This window comes from Lolium rigidum, chromosome 5, assembly GCF_022539505.1.
Source record: "Lolium rigidum isolate FL_2022 chromosome 5, APGP_CSIRO_Lrig_0.1, whole genome shotgun sequence".
Classification (NCBI taxonomy): Eukaryota; Viridiplantae; Streptophyta; class Magnoliopsida; order Poales; family Poaceae; genus Lolium; species Lolium rigidum.
This window is the reverse complement of record NC_061512.1, coordinates 124,235,085-124,254,611: the sequence shown is the minus strand read 5'-3', so window position 1 is coordinate 124,254,611 and position 19,527 is coordinate 124,235,085. Positions and strand designations below refer to the sequence as shown.

Below are 19,527 nucleotides of genomic sequence, written 5' to 3'. Positions count from 1 at the left end.
TGTCTCGCGACCACCGCCGGGTACGCGCGCTGCCGCGCGTGCCGCCCGGCTGATCTACCTCCTCCGGCCTCCTCCGTTCCCGCTGCGACCAGATCCGGAATCCTCTCCGAGCGCCCTCTCTCCTAGCCCTGCAGTCCGGCCTCCTCCACCTGTCTTGTCGGGCTGCTGAGCTCCTTCTTCCCGGCGAGCTCTGCTGCAGCCACCGGCTCCTCTGCAGCCCGCCTTGAGCCGCATCGTCGCCCGCTGCTCTGCCTCCTCCAGCTTCTTCGTCATGTGCTCGCCCCCGCGCCCCTCTCGCTCGTCGCGGCTGCCACCTGCAGGGAGGTTCCGCAAGGAAAACGGCGGCCTGGTCGTCCCGCGCACGGCCGACTCCAGGCCTGCATCCGCCCCAGGCTCGACACTCAACGCCGCTGCTTCGAGCGCTGGTGTCGCCTCTGGCCTGACGCTGTCGTCCTCAGCCTTGGTTCCAGCAGGGCCTATGTCCACGCCGGTCGGCATCTCTCCCGGACGCGGAGGGAAACCTGCACGCGCACCTCCGTCGCCCGCTACTCTGCAGCAACCCCCAATGGCTCCCTCTCCTCCAGCTGCAGCCAACCTTGTCGCAGCGCTTATGGACGCTGTGGACATGGTTAAAGAGGCAGCTACCTCTGGAGTCTCCCTCTCTGCCGAGGTGCCTGTGCCTGCGGCTCCCCTTGTGCCGCCTGCCCCTGCGTTCCCCGCTGCGTCCTGGTTTGGGGCCTCCGATCCAGGCAACATTGAGGAGGACGACAAAGAGCTTGCCCCCAGGACGCCGCGGTCTGCTACTGACGACGACGAGGTGGGAAAAGAGAAGCTGACCCTTGTTGCTGCGCCGTGGCCTCCATCTTGGGTGTCCGCCGCAGACGACGACGAGGAGGATGATGAAGAGGTGCTGGTCCCCCAGACGCCGCCGGCCACCAAGACCTTCAACGCTGCTGCTGTTGTCAATGAGGTGGAGTGTGTGGCGGGCGATGGATGGCAGGAGGTGATGCCGCGGCGCGGCGCCCGGCTTTGCCAGTCCCGCCAACTGCTCGGCGTCCTGTCCCCGCTTGGCTCAAGGGAAGATGTTGCAGGTGCCTTGTTCCTGGTCACCGTGCTGCTGTTTGTTGCAATCCCTTTCGATGCTCTCGTTGCCTTGAGAACGGTCATCGCGCACGTGATTGCCATAATGCTTGGCGCCCTCTGAGCTCACTGGCAGGCTGTCGCGTCGTCGCCCCGCCAAGCGCATGCTCCTCGTCGAGCTCACGTTGAGATCTCATCCCCGTCCAATGTGCCTCATCGTCGGTCTTGGGCGTCAGTTGTTTCTGCTCCTGTTGGCTCTTTGGCCTCAGCGGATATGCAATCCGCTTTAGAGAAGCAAGTCGAGTTGCTTCAGGAGGCCATCCGTCCTCTCCACGAGGCTGTTGACTCCTTGCACGGGTGGTTGCTAGCGTTTGGGGGTTTTCTGGAGCGAGCGGAAGCTACGTTGGGTATGCTCTCCCGGACGCCTGCAGGTCCATTGGTTCCGCCTGATGTTGGCAAAGGGGGCGCAAGCGGAGCGGCCCTTTATGGATGTTTCTCTCCGCGCGCTAGGGTGGGCTTGACGGTCACGGCTCCGGCTCCGGTCATTCAAATCATGCCTGAGCTCCTGGAGTCGTGTGGTGATGTGGTGATGCCTCCTTCCGTCGATGAAGTGCAGTTAGACTCGCACGTTATCTTGGATGTGGCTTCTCCACCGAGTCAGGCACTTGGTTTTGAGAAGAGTTGTGATGTTGACGTTGCTGTATCTCTTTCGCCTGAGTCTGATAGGCATGTGGTGCCTATTGGTGTTGGGGTTGCCAAGTCTGGGCTATTGGCAACGGTGCCCGGAGCTATCGTCGCCAGAGAGGTTTGCGATTTTCTCGCCACGTTGTCTCCTGCCTACCCTGGATCCGCAGTGGTTTGATGGGTGCCCCCAATGTCATTGGTTGTCTTCGTCGGCGCGGTGTTGGTGGGTCGTGTTTCGAATGTTTGTTCATGTCACTTCTTGGCATAGGTGTTGACTAGAGCGGGTGTGGCCCTGTTGTTTCGGGTCTCTTAGGAATGGATGTGCGTATGTGGGCTTAACCGTGTTGTTGTAGGTTTTCGTCCGGTTTTCTCCTAAAAACTGGGCACTCTCTTCTTAATTAATGAACGAGGCAAAGCTTTTGCCTCTATTTAAAAAAAAAAAAAAAAGAATTAGCGCTAAGGTAAAAGTGGAAGTGCAGGAGCAGAAGAGAGATGATTGCATGTTTCTGTCTCTGCGGTGCACGCAAATATAGTATATACAGCCTTTTTTTTTTACAGTGAATATAGTCTGGTTCCTCGTTGATCTGAATGTTGCGCCTTGGCAGCATGTCCGTAGTGTTGAGCCTACCGTTAAAGAGCCAGGGAAAGACATGCTCAGTTTAGAGGTGCATTTTGATTACGCAGGGGCCTGAAGGTGATGGAAGGAGCCAAGGAGGGTTCGTAGAACTTGTTCTAGCCCAGGAATTGACTGAATGATCATTCCATGAATGTTAGAGAATTCATATTTACAAACAATTCAAATGGACCAGTTTATCTTTATTCACATGTTTAGAACACAACAATTTTATCAAAAACCTTCTAATTCCCACAGGTAAGGGAATCATATGCTCTGGGCAACAGGGCCTAACAAGACGAGATGTACGATCATCTTGCTTTATACAGCCTGTTTTTTACTACTCCTCTAACCCAAATTAATTGGTTCAACCATATACAAGTGTACTCCTGAGCTGCGTCAGGCCGGATGGAGTACTGTTCTTTTGGCTAATCTCAGACCAGCTTTAACATAGGAATTCAGGTATTCTTTATTGGATCAATTGCCGTTAGCACAGAGATACATCATATGGACTAACGACAACCAAATTGTATAATTTCATTACACTACCTTGTGCAGCAAGTTCAAATTTCTCAGACAGCATTAGCTTGTCTACCTTGGTATACATGATTCTCAACAACACGGCATGGAAAAAAAGAGCAAGCAGAAAATACAGTACTGACAGAAAACACAACTCAGTGATATAAAAAATTGGGATGGGCTTAATAACCGAGAAGTACAAATTGCAGGCAATACATCAGCCCATAGCTTGTCTCTAGTTTCCTACTTAAAGGATAGCTTTTTCCAGTATCCAAATCCCGCTTTGTAAAATCCTTAAAACATAAAAACAAGCAACTACGAAAAAACAATTTACAGAGAGAACATCAAGTCTCAAGGTGCCTATGATATTGCAGCACCAGAAGAAACCAGTCGGTATAATACTTTTGTAAAAAAAGAAAAAGAAAAAAACATATGAAAAAGGTGCTAACTGCACACAAGAAGTGTAACCAACAGACAAGGGCAGTCTCCATCATGTCACTCAGAATGCCATATATCAACAGTGCATATGGAAACATTGGTTCCTTCAACCTCACAGATGTCTGAGAGGGAGCACCAATTGAATGACTGCTCGGATTACTAAAATGTTCATCACAGGAACATATGGAAAATTTAGGTTACAGAAATGGAGAACAAGGATGTTACAATCAACTTAACATGATGTCTGATTTGTTAAAGATTAGCAACATCCTAGGAAAACCACCATAGAGTACTAATGATATACAGGAATATGGCCATATGGGAGATTAAACTGAACAACAATGAAGGAAATAATGAGAACAGTCATCACAAAGAAATACTGTTGTACCCAGCAAAACTCAATTTGAACCATTACTTATTTTTCTGCTCGGTAAATAGCTTATTCTTCATTGTAATCTTGGCAGAGAAATGAGTAAATTACAACTTCAAACAAATAAGACATACTAATTTTCAAAGGGAAATCAGAATAAGAGTGCTAAAAGAGAAGACAAGCAACAAAAAGAAGGCCAGTTTCCATCATGTCCCTCAGAATGCCATATCTCAACAGTGCACCTCGAAACATTGGTTCCTTCAACCTCAAAGCAGAGTACTAAAGAGGGAGCACCAATTGAATGAGTGCTTAGATTACTAAAATGTTCATCACAGGGACGGATGGATATTACATGAACAAATAATGGAAAAAAAGAGAAGACAGTACCATCTTGCGAATATGTCACAATGTTATTTCTAATTTGATCAAAGGAGGCAGAATGTTGCAAAAAACTTTACAAAGCATTACGGCTAAGCCAATATAGGAGATGAAATTTGGTTGCTTTGAAGAAAATAATGAAAAAACTATGACAGAAATAATGCTCTATCTCAAAAAACATGTTTCTAACCGTTACGAGTTATTTTTTGTTCACTAACTTCTGAACGTGCACTTATTTTTACAAGACAAATTAATACAAGGAAGTTTAAATATCAGTTGGTTGATTTCACAAGCAACATCAACTAGTTGGCTAGTCCATACAACCAGTTATTGTCCGTCACCTGATGCTGATGCTCTATCTTGGAGAAACATCTGTCTGTCCAATTTCATCTTATTCACGATCTCAAGTACCTTGGGGTTATAGAAACGGTCCTTAACATACTTCTTTTCCTCTGCCTGTATTTCCTTGATAGCACTTGGATATGGATTTGGAGGTGGAGCCTTTCCTTCCCTTCGTGCAATTTGTTTCAGTTCCTTGTATGCTTGCTTCTTTGCTTTCTTCTCTGCTCCATATTCCATCTGCAAAAAACATGATGGTCATGCAAAGAGTTGCAACTATACACCATGAAAGTTGGACAGAGCAGAACCAAGAAATGGATTGCCGAAAGGGTATTCCATATGAGAAACAAAGGATATATATTAGAGAGGATACTTACATCTGCTACAGCCATTGCATCTTCTTCATTGACTCCCTGCTCTTTCAACTCTAAGACACGCCAAGCAAAAACTCTTGCTGGTGGTGGAGCAAACCCGCTTATCCTGAAAGAATGGGCTAGCTCTTGAATTTTGTGTATGATATGACAGAACTCAAATTATGTTATAATGCAAATAGAGGGGAAAAAAATTGGGAGTGAAACATAGGGAAATGTTTACACCGTCATCAGTGCGAAAAAGGAGTTGCTAGACTGTACATGTTCAACTGTATATCCTTCAAATAAAAGATTTCATTCACTAGTGCCTCCATTACACAATTGTACTAATAATCAGTTCAAAGGCAAAATAAGGGGGGGGGAAGAACCGAGTCTGAGATAACCATGTCGAATGTGAAATGATTCTCCATTAGCCTCGCAAAAAGATTTTTTTTTTAAGAAAAGGGAAAAAAAGGCAAACACGTGCACATCTTCTAATCTGGAGTCCTAGAAAACTTGAATACTGTTCAGCCATTTGTGCAGATATTTATAAGAGAACAAAAGAAAATTACTTGACTGCATCATGGTAGAGTGAATCTGGATGCTTTCTGAAGAACTTCTTCACATAAACGTCCTCTGGCAATTCTATCTTCTTGATCTCCCCATCAGTGCGAGGGAATACGACTGGAGGCGCCCTAATCAGAAAGCAAAATATGTTTCAAGCTAGCAAGGAACATGAATAAAGCACGAGGGAGTGTACAGCAAGACTTGTTTCAAGAAGTCAGCAAGCAACATGAGTAACATAATGATAATTAATAAATAGAAGTATAGGGTCAACACCTTCAGTTCATAAATATTCACAGCCAAGAGCAACTGAACGCAATGAGGCAAAATTGATGCAAGAAACGTTTAGCGACATGTATCTTTGCCTTCCTCGGATAATACGGTTGCCATGACGTAAGAAAACGAGCAAATCAAGGAAATCTGTTCACCTAACTATTGAACTGAGCTCATTGATAAATATCACATATCGTGCGGCATAGTGTGGTCAGTCCACAATATGCGAGGCGAAAAGGTTCATTCTGTTTCAAACAAGCAACTCACACCTGATGATTAACGTGCAAAATGCGGGATATTCAGGTCGAGCATAACTGAAGTAAGAATTAACAGTTTTAACATTGGTGTGAACTTTGAAGCTTCACTATAAAATGTAGGCAAATCTGTGACACACATTGAAAAGAAACTGTGGGAAACATACTCGTCTGATTGAAAAAACAACATAAAGCATAATTACTATAGAAATGGTGTTACCACTGGTCGTAATGAGTAAGTACCCCTTCATATGATTAACCATGGGAAATCAAATGCCAAAGGAAATGTCACCGTCATATGGATCATAAGGGCGTAAATCAGCACGCCCAGCCGCCCACAGATTATGTTATGGTCAATATCAAATCAAGTACCGAGCCTAGATGCTACTTTAAAGTTTACCAGCTAATCAACAGTATACAAATACAAAAAACGCCTCCATCACCTAGCTTGGATCTCTCATTTCTACAGAATTCACCAAACAAACATCAAACCGCCGCAGCAAGAACACACACGCATGGAGCAATCGGGAAATGGCGGAAGTAGAGAGGCGGGGCGAGGGAGTACTGACTGCTCCATGGCCTTGAGCCAGGCCGGGGCGGGCTTGGCCAGCCCCTTCACCAGCTTCCGCGTCTTGGTCAGCAGGTCGCCTCGCATGTACGACATCGCCGCCTCCACAACCGGTGGCCGCCGCCGCCGCAACCGAGAGGGAAAGCCGGCGAGACGGTGGCAGGATCTGTTCTGTTCCTTCTCGCCCTCATGGTTTTCTAGGTCAAGCAGACAACGTAAATGGGCCGGTCGCCAACAAATGGGCCAGAATCGCCCTCCAATAAACTAAATGGGCCCGATTGAGCCCAGGATTTGTTTTCTTCATTGCTGTGCCATGGAATTTTCTAGAACCCTAGCGCGATTCCCAAAACCCAAAAGCTCCTCCTCATCCTCTTCCATGGCGATGGCGTCCGCGCTCCCGCTCCTCCTCGCCCCCCGCCCCATCGCCTCCCCGAGGCCCGCCCCGACGGGCCGCTTCCTCTCCCTCGCCGCCCCCCTCCGCGCCGCCGCTCCCGTCCCGGCAGCCGCCGCCCCCCGCCTCGCACGGCTCCAGCCGCTCCACGCGGCATCCCCCTGCAACTATGTCGCCGCGGCAGCGACCGGGGGAGCGGAGGTGGCCAGAGCGAAGTGCCTGCAGTTCGTGGCCTGGTGAGCCGCTTCTCCATTTCCTCCCTCACCGTGTTGGTTCTTATGCTTCGGTAACATGCATGCTTATGCTGGTTTGTTGTTGGAATCACTGCGATGTGATGTGTAGGTATCTTCTGTCTCTCGACAAGCGTCCGGTGGCCACTAAGGCGGTCACTTCCGCTCTGCTGAATATGGCCGGGGACCTCATCTGCCAGGTTCGACTTGTATTATTTACTGATAATTGTGCAATGTAGCATGGGTTACATGATAGGTTGGTCAATTGCCGAACCATGGTTCCAAGACCTGGCATCTTGTTCAGTTCTGCTTGGATCTCCATATCTTTTATGCCCTCACTGGTGAATGATTACCCCGCCATTGCCAATTCTCCAGGAACTCGATCACTCAATGCAAACTTTGCACAGGAAAAAAGAGTTTGAATATGAGTGGATTGACTCACAAGCAAAATTACACAGACAAAATAAGAGAGAAAGACTACATTTGTTTATGTAGTTAAAGTAGTGTTGTAATGGCAAGCCGGAGCTATTGTTCATTCAAGAATGGACTCCCTAAGCAAGTATCACGATTTTGCGGCGATCTTTACTGCATCTCTAGCAATTTTGTCTTGTGCTGTAAATTATCTACATGCATGCCTTGATGCGAAAAACGAACGTATCACCGTTATGACATATTTGTGCTACTGAATTTCTTGATGTGGTGAATCATACACCTTGTAGTTAAGTGCAGGGTTTAAGAGTAGAGAGGAAACCCAAACTTTGTGGGTATGATGCATGTCTGTGTAATTCTGGTCATGCACAAGCACCGTCCTGTCTTTAGTTTTGATGTGAAATTCAGAATGCGCAGACATGTCATTGACAATCCTTTGTCTACTTTTGGTTTTATTCCAGCTTGTAATCGATAAAGCGCCAAAGCTGGACTTGAAGAGAACATTTCTGTTCACGTTATTGGGACTTGTCCTGGTTGGGCCAACCTTGCATATCTGGTAATCATGTCTTGTCTATTCTACAGAATAGTGGTCAACAGTAGTTAGTGTAGCCAGTGTTTTCTGCCAGTATTGTTTCATTGATAATTAGTCTCTATATGCAGGTACTTGTATCTGAGTAAATTAGTAACTTTCAGTGGGGCTTCAGGTGCCATTTCTCGCCTGTTACTTGATCAGGTTTTCACCCTTTCCTTCTCACTTCCAAGTAAAGGATAATAGTGAATGTAATATATAAATATCCTTGAGATCCTGTTTTGGCTTGTTGAGTTGTTTATATGTTTATTGCATATCTTTTTACATGTTTTTGAATCTGTATTCCCTATGCAGTTCATCTTTTCTCCAGTTTTTATTGGAGTCTTCATGAGCTTACTGGTAACCTTAGAGGGAAGGCCATCTCTTGTAATGCCAAAGCTTAAGCAGGTAAAAAGGATATCAACTCTCAACATCCTTCTATGATATTATGTATGTGTCTTGTACTGATGCAAAATATTTACAAAATGTACAGGAGTGGTTCTCTTCGTTGATCGCAAATTGGCAATTGTGGATACCCTTTCAGTTCCTGAATTTCTACTTTGTCCCACAGAAGCTACAGGTTTTTAAGAAGTTGCATGTTTTGACAGTCTTTGACTATAGTGTTCAGTACATGGGAAATAAATTAGCTTGGCTATTTTCTATCTCTTTATATAGTTTTGTGATGCTTTGAGTATTGTTCTTACCAAATTCACTGATCATTTTTGTTGCAGGTTCTCGCTGCTAATTTTGTAGCCCTTGCATGGAACGTTATTTTGTCATATAAGGCCCATAAGGAGGTTATCGTGGAATAGCCAAATAGGTAATTTTCAACTCTATATCTGTACATAAGAAAAGCCTGCCTACAGTGTCCTAAATCTCTTAAATTAATGCTCCAGTGGCCAATCCCATGGATGTTGTTAACCAAGATCACATGGATGTTATCAATCATCTCCTGTTGATGATGTTTAATAGTATCATATGGGGATGATCCTCAAATCATCACACCGTAACAAAAGTACAGTTTCTCCACTTAGTATATCCTAAGCATAGAACATTTTTTATCGAGAACTGTGTACCAAGCACATATATTTTCTGAAAGAAAGTACGATGACAACAGTAACTAGCCATGTCACATATGAAATTATATGTTATTTTTTACGTGAGACATTTTTCCAAGAACATCTTATCTGTGAGAGTGTCTTTCCTGTTTAGTGTTTAGGGGTGACGCTGCAATTCAAGCCTCTTTCAATTTGAGGCGGCCATCTGTTATGACCTTCTAAGACATTGATTGTTTTATTTGTGATCTTGCCGAGAATTTATTGCATGTGAATTTCACAGACTCTAGTCTGACAACGTTTTCTTTTAGGTTAATCTGCTGGGGCACGTCACACGACGATGCCTCATCCAGATGTGGTTGACGCAGTTGCATCAGCGGTATTTTATCGTCTGAGTTTCTATTTTCCTTCTCTTTTCTTTGGACGGGTAGTGTATTGTGTAGCAGTCAGCATCTTAGACTTAATTTCTGCCACCCCTGAAAGGTACCTGGTGGACTAGTTCTGGAATGACTGCGACTTGACCTCCACAAAGTCAGACCTTTCAGTTTCGTAAAACTTTTGCTATTTAAAATGATACTGACTGGTGCTAAAGGCGCTTTTTGTTCTTTTGTACCTTGTGGCCGAGCTTAGAGGCAAAGTACAAGTGGGTAAATGCAAAAGAGGATTTGGTCAAAACATTTGCTCTTTTGACTTGTAGTTTGGCATACGACTATGACTGGCCTTTAATGTTTGCATCGTTAGTGTATGGTACTGAAGTTCTCGTGCAGGATTTAGACTTTCAAGCTTTTGGTGCTTTGTTATTTGATCTTCTGATCCCTCGCTTCTTTCCGTTTCAGGTTTCAGCCAGGTAGCGACGATCTGAGGTATTATTGTTTAGATAGTAGGCTGTAGGCCAGGGTATGTACTGTTTCGGCTGTGATGTGTAGGGCCAGATCATCTGTATATTGCGATGGAAGGCCGAAACGTGTTAATTATCCTCGTGGCATGGTTGTGTTGCCCAACCAATGTTTTACCTGTTTGCTATGGTATGGCCTGCATTTCTGTATCTTGTCTGTTAAGTGCAAGCCGGCCATGCTGCTTAATAATGCTTCTATGCCGATATGTGTTGCACACTCTGTACAACTGTTTGTGATGTTGAGATTGTTCTTGGTTTCTACTGAATTTAAGCTGTTTCGTGTGAAATTTCCTGCGTTCCTGCCAAACCCAGGCTGGACCTTATCGGTACGTTGGGTCCAGGTAATGGGCGGCTCGCCGGCAGCCGACGCAGGATGGCTGACAAAATCCAGTGGTTGGGTTTTCGGACGGCGCACGTCAATTCCCGGTGTTTTGTCATTGCTCTACTGAGCCATCCATCCGTCGACTACGCTACTATTCGTTGTCTTGATTGTTGCCCTGTCCGTAAGAACTCCGACCAAGGCTCCTGTGGCTGTGAATAATGGATAGGCTCTGTTGACTGGATCTGCTCTGAATTTTTCTGAATTGTCCGTCAGAGTATACCATGGCAGGTTAACACCTCAGCCTTTCACCGTCTCTTCGTTCTGCAAGGGCGTGTTCGTTCCCCACGAACTGATTTCGTGGCTTTGTGGGAAAAGAAAGTTGTCTAGAAAAAAGATTTACTTCATTGCATGCTTCTTAAAGCAATCTAGACACGCAAGGGAGAACGTCCCAATTGGCTGTTACTAGCGAACCATCCTTTTGAGTGTGCTCGGTGGGAGCGCTGGGCTGGTGCGAGCGAGAGCTGGGCTGGTGCGTCCGTGAAAAACCGATGGGAGAAATTGGATCACCTCCTGCCGATTCACACTGCTGATTTACTCCCCTCCGCCTCATCACCAAATCTGGCACCACCATTTTTTCATATTTGAGCTCTCCGTCTAGGAAAGCTTCTTCACCGACGAGGAGCACGTAAGTGGCGCCATATACATCGGTCAGTGGAGGTCTACCGTGGCAAGCCTTCTTCCTCCACTTCTCTGAGATGCCGGCTTTGTCGTCCGATGGTCGGAGCGTTGTGAGTAACATCTAACCCTAGCACTCATAGCTTAGATCTGTTATCCCTCTTAGTAGATATGAAAACTATACGGTAGATTTTGCAACGCTTGCTTCATGGCGTGAGTGTTTGTCTCGTTTAAACAATCCATTATACATGACAACGAGCAATGAACAACATTTAACAAGCTCTTCTTCATATTGCTTGTTAGAATGTTAGAAGTGGTGGCAAACAGAGCTTGGCTCTGGTGGTTAGGTCCCTTGTGGTGAGCAAACTCACCTGAGGTTCAAATCCTAGATTTGGCATAGATGTTGCGATTTACTCGGATTTATTCAAGGATTAACCGGCGCTATGCTTTCGGTGGTAGGTGGCGTGCCCGTCAACAACTGAGGCGCCAGTGGTGACTTCGTCAACCTCAAGATATGTCGGCTCAGTCCCTCGGAGGTGCTCATAGGGGTAGGGTGTGCGTGCGTGCGTTCATAGGGGTGTGTTTGTACGTGCGTGTTTGTGAGCGTCTGCGTTGTATTGTGTTCTCAAAAAAAAAAAGAATGTTAGAAGTGGTGGCTTCGTTAGTATGTTAGAAGTGGTTACTTGTTGCTTGCCGTTAGTGACGACCGCAAGTTGCATGCTTACTATTGTGCTTCTACTCTGGTACTTCGATTTGTTTTGTGGGAGAAGGCCAACTCGCCTGATCTTTCGGCAACCTCAGTGTTGCCGCTTCGATATGTGCTAGTCACTACTAGGAAAACCTTACTGTCGGTGGACCAAAATTAGTTGCCGCCAGCGCTTGCCAGCGGTAGCACGTCGGTGGTAACGCGCTACCGCCAGCAAACCAGCCTGGTACGTAGGTAGTAGCGACAATACCGCCGGCGCACCAGCCAGGTGCCAGGGATAGGTTGTTTGGGAATAAAAAAAGGCCTTGTGGCATGTTTACACTTTTACAATGTGAACCCTGAGAACAATACAACAAAACAATTGAGTTCGCTTCGCCGCCGTGCTCGCGTCCCCTAGATGGAGGCCTCAACGAAGTTCCACTGCGCCCCCTCGGCCATGTCGTCGACGCGCCGGTTGTTAGGGCAATATGCTTGATGTATTACCAGGGGGCCAAAGGCCACAATATATAGTACATGTACATGTGCACATATGCAGAAAGCCCCCTAACATATGGGGAAACTACAATATACGGATATATACATCTAACACCCCCTCAAACACATGGTGGATCCACAACACTGAGTTTGGAGAGTAAGAAATCATGCTGCGCTCGAGTCTGTGCCTTCGTAAAGAAATCCGCCAACTGCAAATCTGAAGGCACATAATGAACCGCAACAACATCATCCTGTACCGGAGCACGTGTGTAAAAAGCATCAACATCAATATGCTTGGTCAGCTCATGCTTGACCGGATCACGTGCAATACTGATAGCACCTGTACATGTACTATATATTGTGGCCTTTGGCCCCCTGGTAATACATCAAGCATATTGCCCTAACATGGTATCAGAGCCCCAAGTCTCGAGTTCAAATCCTGGCTTTCTCAATTTATTCTAAAAAATCCCCGCAGCCTCCTGCCGTGTGTATCCGGCCTCCCGCTGCCTCTTTCCTGCCGGGTGTATTCGGCCTTTCGCTGCCTCTTTGCCTCTCTACACGTGTTGACTTGTCTTCTCATCTTTCCGTCACACGTGAGAGGGGGTGTTGACATGTATAAAGTAGATTGCCTAGCCCTTTCCATCAGTTCGGACTTTTGGTTCAAGTGGCTAGTGCATGAAGCTTAACACCGGTGAGCCGCAGGTGCAAGGAGAGGTCGCCGTGCTGCTGCGGGCCAGAGGAGGAGGAGGTCGTCGGGTACAAGAGGATGAGGAGGTCGTCGGGTGTAGGAGGAGGACGCCGTCGGGTGCAAGAGAAGGGGGGTGAGGAGGCATGCGGGTGGGGAAGAAGAGAGAAGAGGAGAAAAGGAGGAAGAGGAAGGGAAGAGGAGGGACAAGGTTGATAAGGAGAAAAGGAGGAGGAGAAAGTGAGAAAAGATAGAGGGAGAATGTGGAAAAGGAGAAGAAAATGAGAAAGTCAGATTAGGACCAGGTTTGAATTTCTTCGCATCGAAATCTAAAACCACTGAAAACTCTATTTTTCTTTTTGATTTTAAGGAAACTAAAAAATCAGTAAACAACCGTAGGTGTAGGGCATATGGCTCCGGCCTGGCCTAACCTAGGCGAGACTTACCCCCAACACGCAAAATTGGAGGCAGGCCGGCGGTATTACTGCTCGTGTTTTGCAACCCTATGTGTCTTGGCACAATCACTGAGCTACCAGAAAGGGTAGTTCTGGACAACGCAGTGATAAGGTTTCTTCTAAGTGTATTGTTTGAAGAAAATGATAAATTTTCAAAACACTAGCAGCAATAAGGTTTTTCCTTACAGTGGGTATCTCAATACTACAATGCAAGTCACATTTTTCCTGTAGTATACACTATATTTAAAAGGTGAGCAGCTCACTGCACAAAGATAACAAGTCATTGTTCATGCGTGGATGAACAGTGCCACGCATAAGCGGTGGCTTGGGTTTCTTTTTCTGATTTTTTTTGGCAGTAAATTTTCCAATACATTTTTTCAGGGATTTTCTTGACAATTTCCGATGGTAAATTGTTAGCTTTGGCACAAAAAATTGACACTATTTTGTCAACTAAAACCTTTGTTTTAGCAGTAAATATACGACATATAAAAGCTAAAAGCTTGTGCTCTCTCCTCGTGCATTTGGGCGTGACAAGTGCTCAGTTATTTATTTGACCTTTTTTAAATACTTTCTGTTTATATTTTTATAATGATATTTTAATCTTTTGATAGTAATTTTTTGCTGTAATTCCAAATATTCAGCTTTTATAAAAAAATGTCGCGTTAACTATATGTACCTCTATATCAAAGCTAAACAACTACAACTAGATCGATTACGATACCGTAGAACATCTACAGTAACAATCATCTACTCCTATTTTTTTCCTGTTTAATTTACTTTTGAGTGCTTAAGTGATTTCTCACGAATTGTATAGATGCCTCTAAAGAGGTGCCGAGGTGCCCATGTTCACACTTCCTAAAAATCTTCTTTTCCTTATATCGCTCAAGCCCCCCTCCTCTCTCACGACCCCCTCTCCTCTCTCCAATCAACCCATCTCTTTCCTCCCATTGTTACCGCCCCATCCTCTCCAGCAAATCCCTCCCCTCTCTCCAATCTACATACGGTTGTGCTGGCGTCTGCATCTATGCTGACGGTGATGGTGCTGGGCCAGCGGCGGCGGAGAGGGTGCAGAGTTGGTGGGCGAGTCCGACCATAGGCGATTGGGGGAGTCTAGGCCGTGGGGAGCACGAAAAGGAGAGGATTATACACCGTCGATGACCAGGACGACGACCATGGCCGCACGACGCTGGCTGTTGTGCAGGTATGTCCGTCTCAACCCCTCTCTATGTCCCATCCTCTTAGGCTCTCTCCCATGCTCTGTATTTTGTCTCTTAGTAGGCGGACGCGATGACCTAGAGGCGGCCTCACGATGCAACTTGACCTCCATCGGCGTGTCATTGATTCCATGGCGAACGATATCTGGTATTCTGGTGGCGACCCCGACGTGTGTTGCTATTGCTGCACGGCTTGTCTGCGGGCAAGTGGATTTCAGGTGGCATGTTGTTGTACCTCAACTCGGCGGGGCGGCCGATGCAGGTGCAGCCATGGCCGCTGCACTCGTGGGCGGTGTGGTGGGGCTCGGACGGGCCTTGACGTGCAGTGGTCCGGGGGCGCCGACGGGGGACTTGAAACATAGGATTCGGGCCTGGGCGGGCTTGCGTTGTTGATGGCCTTAATTTTGAGTCAGAAGAATGGGGTGTCATGTCCATATTTCTCGACTCACCATGCATCCCTACTCAGGTAGTCATTGTCGGCTCTCGTTGTAGGGTTACTTTCGACTTTGACTCTTGTTCTGTTCACGAATGTTGCATGGGCACTCTGATTGGTGCTAGACCTCGAATTTTTGATTACCTCTGGTAGCTTAACTGGCATCGTCTTCTTTCAGTTGCGGCCACCTGTCTCTCGGCCCCTGTTGCTGCATCCACCAACTCTTTTCAGTAGTGCCACTATCATCTTGGCCTTTTATGTGATTCTCGCATAAAACACATTCAAGGAGCATGCTTACTATTATATGATATATAGTCTCATCATAATCAGAAACTCAATTCGGCTCCCGGGTGTATGATCCCTCTACCATACAAATATATTTCTAAGTGTTAACATTTTTTAACAATTTTTTTTACATGCACATCTCCATAATATATGCGTGTTCGCCAAGTTTCACGAAAAAATGATATTTTTTCCTAGTTTACATGAAAAAGAGAAAATTTATCTTGTCACAAGTCTTTGTTTTAGCACCGAATTTTGTCTTTTTTATGCACGCCACACGGCGAGTCGATTTTTCATGAAACGACTTTTTTTTTGAGAAACACAGTACAAATGCAGACGCTCACATACACGCGTATACACGCAACCCTATGAACGCACACACGCACACCCTACCCCTATGAGCACCTCCAAAAGACTGAGCCGGCGAATTGGATCTTGAAATTAATGAAGTCGCCATAGGCGCCTCGCTGTCGACAGGAACGTCGCCTCCCACTGAATGAATATTCCACCTTTATGAGACACGCAGAGATGTCAAACCTGGGGTTTGAACTCTGGTGGGCTGGGGGTACAACCACCCTCCTAACCACCCGACTTTGTGAGTGCGTAGCACATGAAGATGTACATACGAAATTTTTGTTTCAATTTTTTTGACATTTTAAAATATGTCTAACATGCATTTCAAAATAAAGGGAGCATACGCTCCCATGTGCCCATCATAATTACTTTATGAATTATAGTCTACTTTCTTGCACATCATCACACACTAGAAACCGCTATCAAGATTGTTCTTGAACCACACACTTTACACAGTTGTGCCAATATATTCAAGAGTACTGAAATGTACGCCAACAGATTCATAATTGAACTACAATTTACGTGGGTGTAATAAATCAATCATTATTTCTTCTCATGTTTAAGGGAGTCTTGCACAACTAATGTTATGAGGGATGTTGTCTCACTAGTGGAAAGTATCTCCTGCTGCAAAATATAGTTTAAATTTAGCATTACATGCATGTATTTACCAACTAAAGATGTTAGTACACTTTGGAATAGTATTATAGTAATGTTCTAAAAAGATTGTCATATGATAATGTAGAACAATATATACGCTTAAAATTTTGAAACAACTACATGATAAACAAGTATACAATTTTAGTATAATATTGTTTGTAGTATAACTAGGTTTGGTCCATATATGACTCTAGTTTATATTAATGCTGCGAGCTTTTGCTCTCTTTTCATGCATTTGGACACAGTGCAGGTGCAGGTGAACAATGCACTTTTTTGAATTTTTATACACTTTTTTAATATTTCAGCAATGATTTTTTAAGCTCCCGATAGTTATTTTTTGCAGTAATTCATTGGTACAAATATTCAGCTCCCATGGTATTTTGCCGCGTTAACTATTTAGAAATTATTTTCTACGAGGCGGTACCAACCTATATTTTTATAAATATAATTTCGCGGTAGAAATCTTGAATGTTAAGAATAATTTGCACATGTCAACAAACTATGAAACATGTCGTTAATTACCTAATAGTAATTATTCGAGGGTGCATATTTTTGCGATGGTAATTCCCCAACGGTGCACAAGCATGGTAATTTTAACTACCGATGTTACCTATTGAACAAGTCGTTAACTACATAATAGTAACTATTCGATGGTAATTTCAAGTGGTGCACAAGCGTGTTAATTTCAACCTCAATCGTAGTTCCGATTGTAATTTGTTCTAGTGTCAACTATGAATCATGCGGTTAGCTACCTAATAGCAATTATTTGAGGTTGCATATATATATTTGCGATGGTAATTTCTCAACACGCACAAGCATGGCAATTTATGGAAAAATTACTCCATTGTACGTCACATCTTTGAACTGGTGTGCGCTGTCTTCACTCCGGGCAATGCAAATACTTTGTATTGCTACTAACGTGGTACCCTAGCTCCTTTTTCCATCGCCCAACAATCATCCAATGTTTTTATCCATACTAACCTCTTTTGTCCACTAAAATACTATATGTTCGTGATGAACAATGCTAGTGGTGAACAATGTTTTTTAGTTGTTATGTTATTTTCGGTACAAATATAGCTGGCCAACCTTATCTTTAGCGGTACTTTGGAAAAAATGATATATCTTATGTCGTCCATTTATCCGGCAAAATATTTCTGGCTACTCTGACAGAAATATTGCTACCTGCTTCAAAAATGCTCAACGAATTTTTCAATTCTTTTATTCGGGAAATCATTGGATCGTTCATCGCCTTTTTGATCCGATAAAATTACTAATTCAAGTTTTTAAAAAACTTCGACAAAAATGTTGAATTGCTCGTTACCTCTTTTATCAGACAAAAATATTACCAACTACTTTTAAAATGCTACATGATACATCGTCTCTTTTATTTGGAAAATACGGTTGCCTTTTTTTCTAGTAACTTCACATAAAAATACTCCATCATTTATATTTTCTTTTATTTTAAAGAACATTATAATTCTTTTATTAATCCCCTCAAATTTACCCTACGACCCGGCATCACGCCGCGCTACAAATTTAAATATGCATAGCCCAAATTCATATTAACATGGAAGCATTAACATTATGAACAACAAATATGCATAGCCCAAGTTCATATCTCAACATGAATTTCGAACCTTGGTAGCAACAACACGAATTGGTCTCAGCACTTGTTCTCCACAACTTCTGCAAAAATCGAAATAAAATTGGAGTCAATAAAATTGGAGTCAATAGATACTGGGCAGCCACAATACTCGGCAGAACACAACACAGGGCAGGCTCGCGCTCGTCCGCGCCAGGGAAGGCCCGCGCTCGTCCGCGCCAGGGAAGGCCGGCGTCGTCCGCGCCAGGGAAGGCCGGCGCGCGTCCGCGCGAGGGGAAGCCGGAGCGCGTCCGCGCGAGGGGAGGGCGGCGCTCGTCCGCGCGCGACGGAGGCCGGCGCACGTCCGCGCGACGGGAGGCCGGCGCACGTCCGCGCGACGGGAGGCCGGCGCACGTCCGCGCGAGGGGAGGCCGCCGCTCGTCCGCGAGAGGGCACGCCGCCGCGCGTCCGCCGCCCGCCGCCTCTCTACCACCGGCGGACCTAGGGTTCGGGTCGCAGTGGGCAGCAGTGGGGGAAGGGGACCACGGGGGAGAGGGAGGGGAGGGGCGGAGGAGGGCGGAGGAGGGCGGCCGGAGTGGGGGATGGAGGGAGAGAGGGGCGGCGATGTACCTGGAGGCCGGCGCTGCGGAGGAAGGCGACGGGAGGAGAGCGCCTCGTACTTTTTCGGGAGAGAGCGAGCCCGTCGCTCGATTCAGAGGCAATACAGAGGTCGGGACCTCTGAATTGGGGCACGACATAATTTGCCTCGCGCGGGCCTGCGCTTGGAATTGGCCAGCAATTCCACAGATCAATATCTAGCACATCCAAACAGCGGAATTGGGCCCTCAATTCTAGATTCCCCAATTCAGAGTCCAATTCCTTGCAACCAAACACAGCAGTAGTGTAGTTAAGCTGCTGACGCTACAGATGCGTGATGCTGACGTCAGTGCCAAGTGGGACCAAACAGAACCAGGGCGGCGGCCGGCAGGTCGCCCGTGAGGAAGCACGCGTGAGGCCGGGTGACGAAAGTCCAAAGAAAATCGTTTCCAGTCTTCCGATTCAACTGTAGAACGACTGTATCTACTATTTTTTCAAGAACAGACTGTATCAACTGTAGAACGACTGTACCTACTATTGTACGTTTTTTTTTTGATATGGGAGCATTGCTCCGGCCTCTGCATCAATAGATGCACACAACCATGTTTTTATTAAAAATAGGTTCAAACAAGTATCCTTATTACAATCAAATCGTAGCTAATACTGTAACGATAACCAGCCAAACAAAGATGAAGAGAAAACAAGATCTATCCATCTTCAATCTTCAATTCTTTTAATGTGCCGCCATCCAGTAGTCTGAAAATAGCAGTCCCGTGCAATGTTTAAACAAGACCTACTATTGTAGGTACACCGTACGGACGATGAAATTCAAATGGCAGCCGCATCAGAGTCAACCAAGTTGCCGGGCCGGCAGGCGGCCACTGCCAGCGCAATGTTCAACTGCGACCAGCGCTGACGTATTCTTCTCTGTGTCGAGCATGCACGCACTCTATCTATACGACTATACATTCACCACCAGAGCCGCTAGTTTATGATTTCTCTGATTTTTTTTTCTTCTTATCACTGACTTGTGACTTGCCCTTCTCCCATTGCACCCATTCTGAATTTCGTCTGGAAACTGAACATGTCCTCT

The 19,527-nt window shown here is 45.6% G+C and overlaps 2 protein-coding genes and 1 non-coding gene across 3 annotated transcripts; 1 reads left to right on the top strand and 2 right to left on the bottom strand.

Moving 5' to 3' along the window:
- Window positions 1–3,914: 3,914 nt before the first annotated feature.
- On the bottom strand, window positions 3,915–4,042 carry LOC124658589. Its single transcript, XR_006989303.1, has one exon. It is a non-coding gene; the product is annotated as a small nucleolar RNA snoR130 (small nucleolar RNA).
- Window positions 4,043–4,236: 194 nt separating this feature from the next.
- Window positions 4,237–6,559, bottom strand: LOC124653674. Its single transcript, XM_047192745.1, has 4 exons — window positions 6,432–6,559; window positions 5,344–5,466; window positions 4,799–4,901; window positions 4,237–4,661 (listed from the first exon to the last, which is right to left on the bottom strand). The coding sequence occupies exons 1-4, from the start codon at window positions 6,524–6,526 to the stop codon at window positions 4,410–4,412; spliced, it is 573 nt and encodes a 190-aa protein (XP_047048701.1). The 5' UTR covers window positions 6,527–6,559; the 3' UTR covers window positions 4,237–4,409.
- Window positions 6,560–6,812: 253 nt separating this feature from the next.
- On the top strand, window positions 6,813–10,218 carry LOC124654844 (protein SYM1-like). Its single transcript, XM_047193829.1, has 8 exons — window positions 6,813–7,057; window positions 7,164–7,251; window positions 7,942–8,036; window positions 8,141–8,213; window positions 8,364–8,456; window positions 8,542–8,628; window positions 8,780–8,868; window positions 9,940–10,218. The coding sequence occupies exons 1-7, from the start codon at window positions 6,813–6,815 to the stop codon at window positions 8,858–8,860; spliced, it is 762 nt and encodes a 253-aa protein (XP_047049785.1). The 3' UTR covers window positions 8,861–8,868; window positions 9,940–10,218.
- Window positions 10,219–19,527: the final 9,309 nt, after the last annotated feature.

Excerpts from the sequence above, each read along its gene's own strand:
- LOC124653674 (XM_047192745.1), bottom strand. The coding sequence starts at position 6,526 with ATGTCGTACATGCGAGGCGACCTGCTGACCAAGACGCGGAAGCTGGTG. Across the intron at positions 4,902-5,343 it reads CTCTACCATGATGCAGTCAA|GATAAGCGGGTTTGCTCCAC; the intron begins GTAATTTTCTTT and ends CCATTCTTTCAG. Across the intron at positions 4,662-4,798 it reads ATGCAATGGCTGTAGCAGAT|ATGGAATATGGAGCAGAGAA; the intron begins GTAAGTATCCTC and ends TGTTTTTTGCAG.
- LOC124654844 (XM_047193829.1), top strand. The coding sequence starts at position 6,813 with ATGGCGTCCGCGCTCCCGCTCCTCCTCGCCCCCCGCCCCATCGCCTCC. Across the intron at positions 8,037-8,140 it reads GGGCCAACCTTGCATATCTG|GTACTTGTATCTGAGTAAAT; the intron begins GTAATCATGTCT and ends CTCTATATGCAG. Across the intron at positions 8,629-8,779 it reads TTGTCCCACAGAAGCTACAG|GTTCTCGCTGCTAATTTTGT; the intron begins GTTTTTAAGAAG and ends TTTTTGTTGCAG.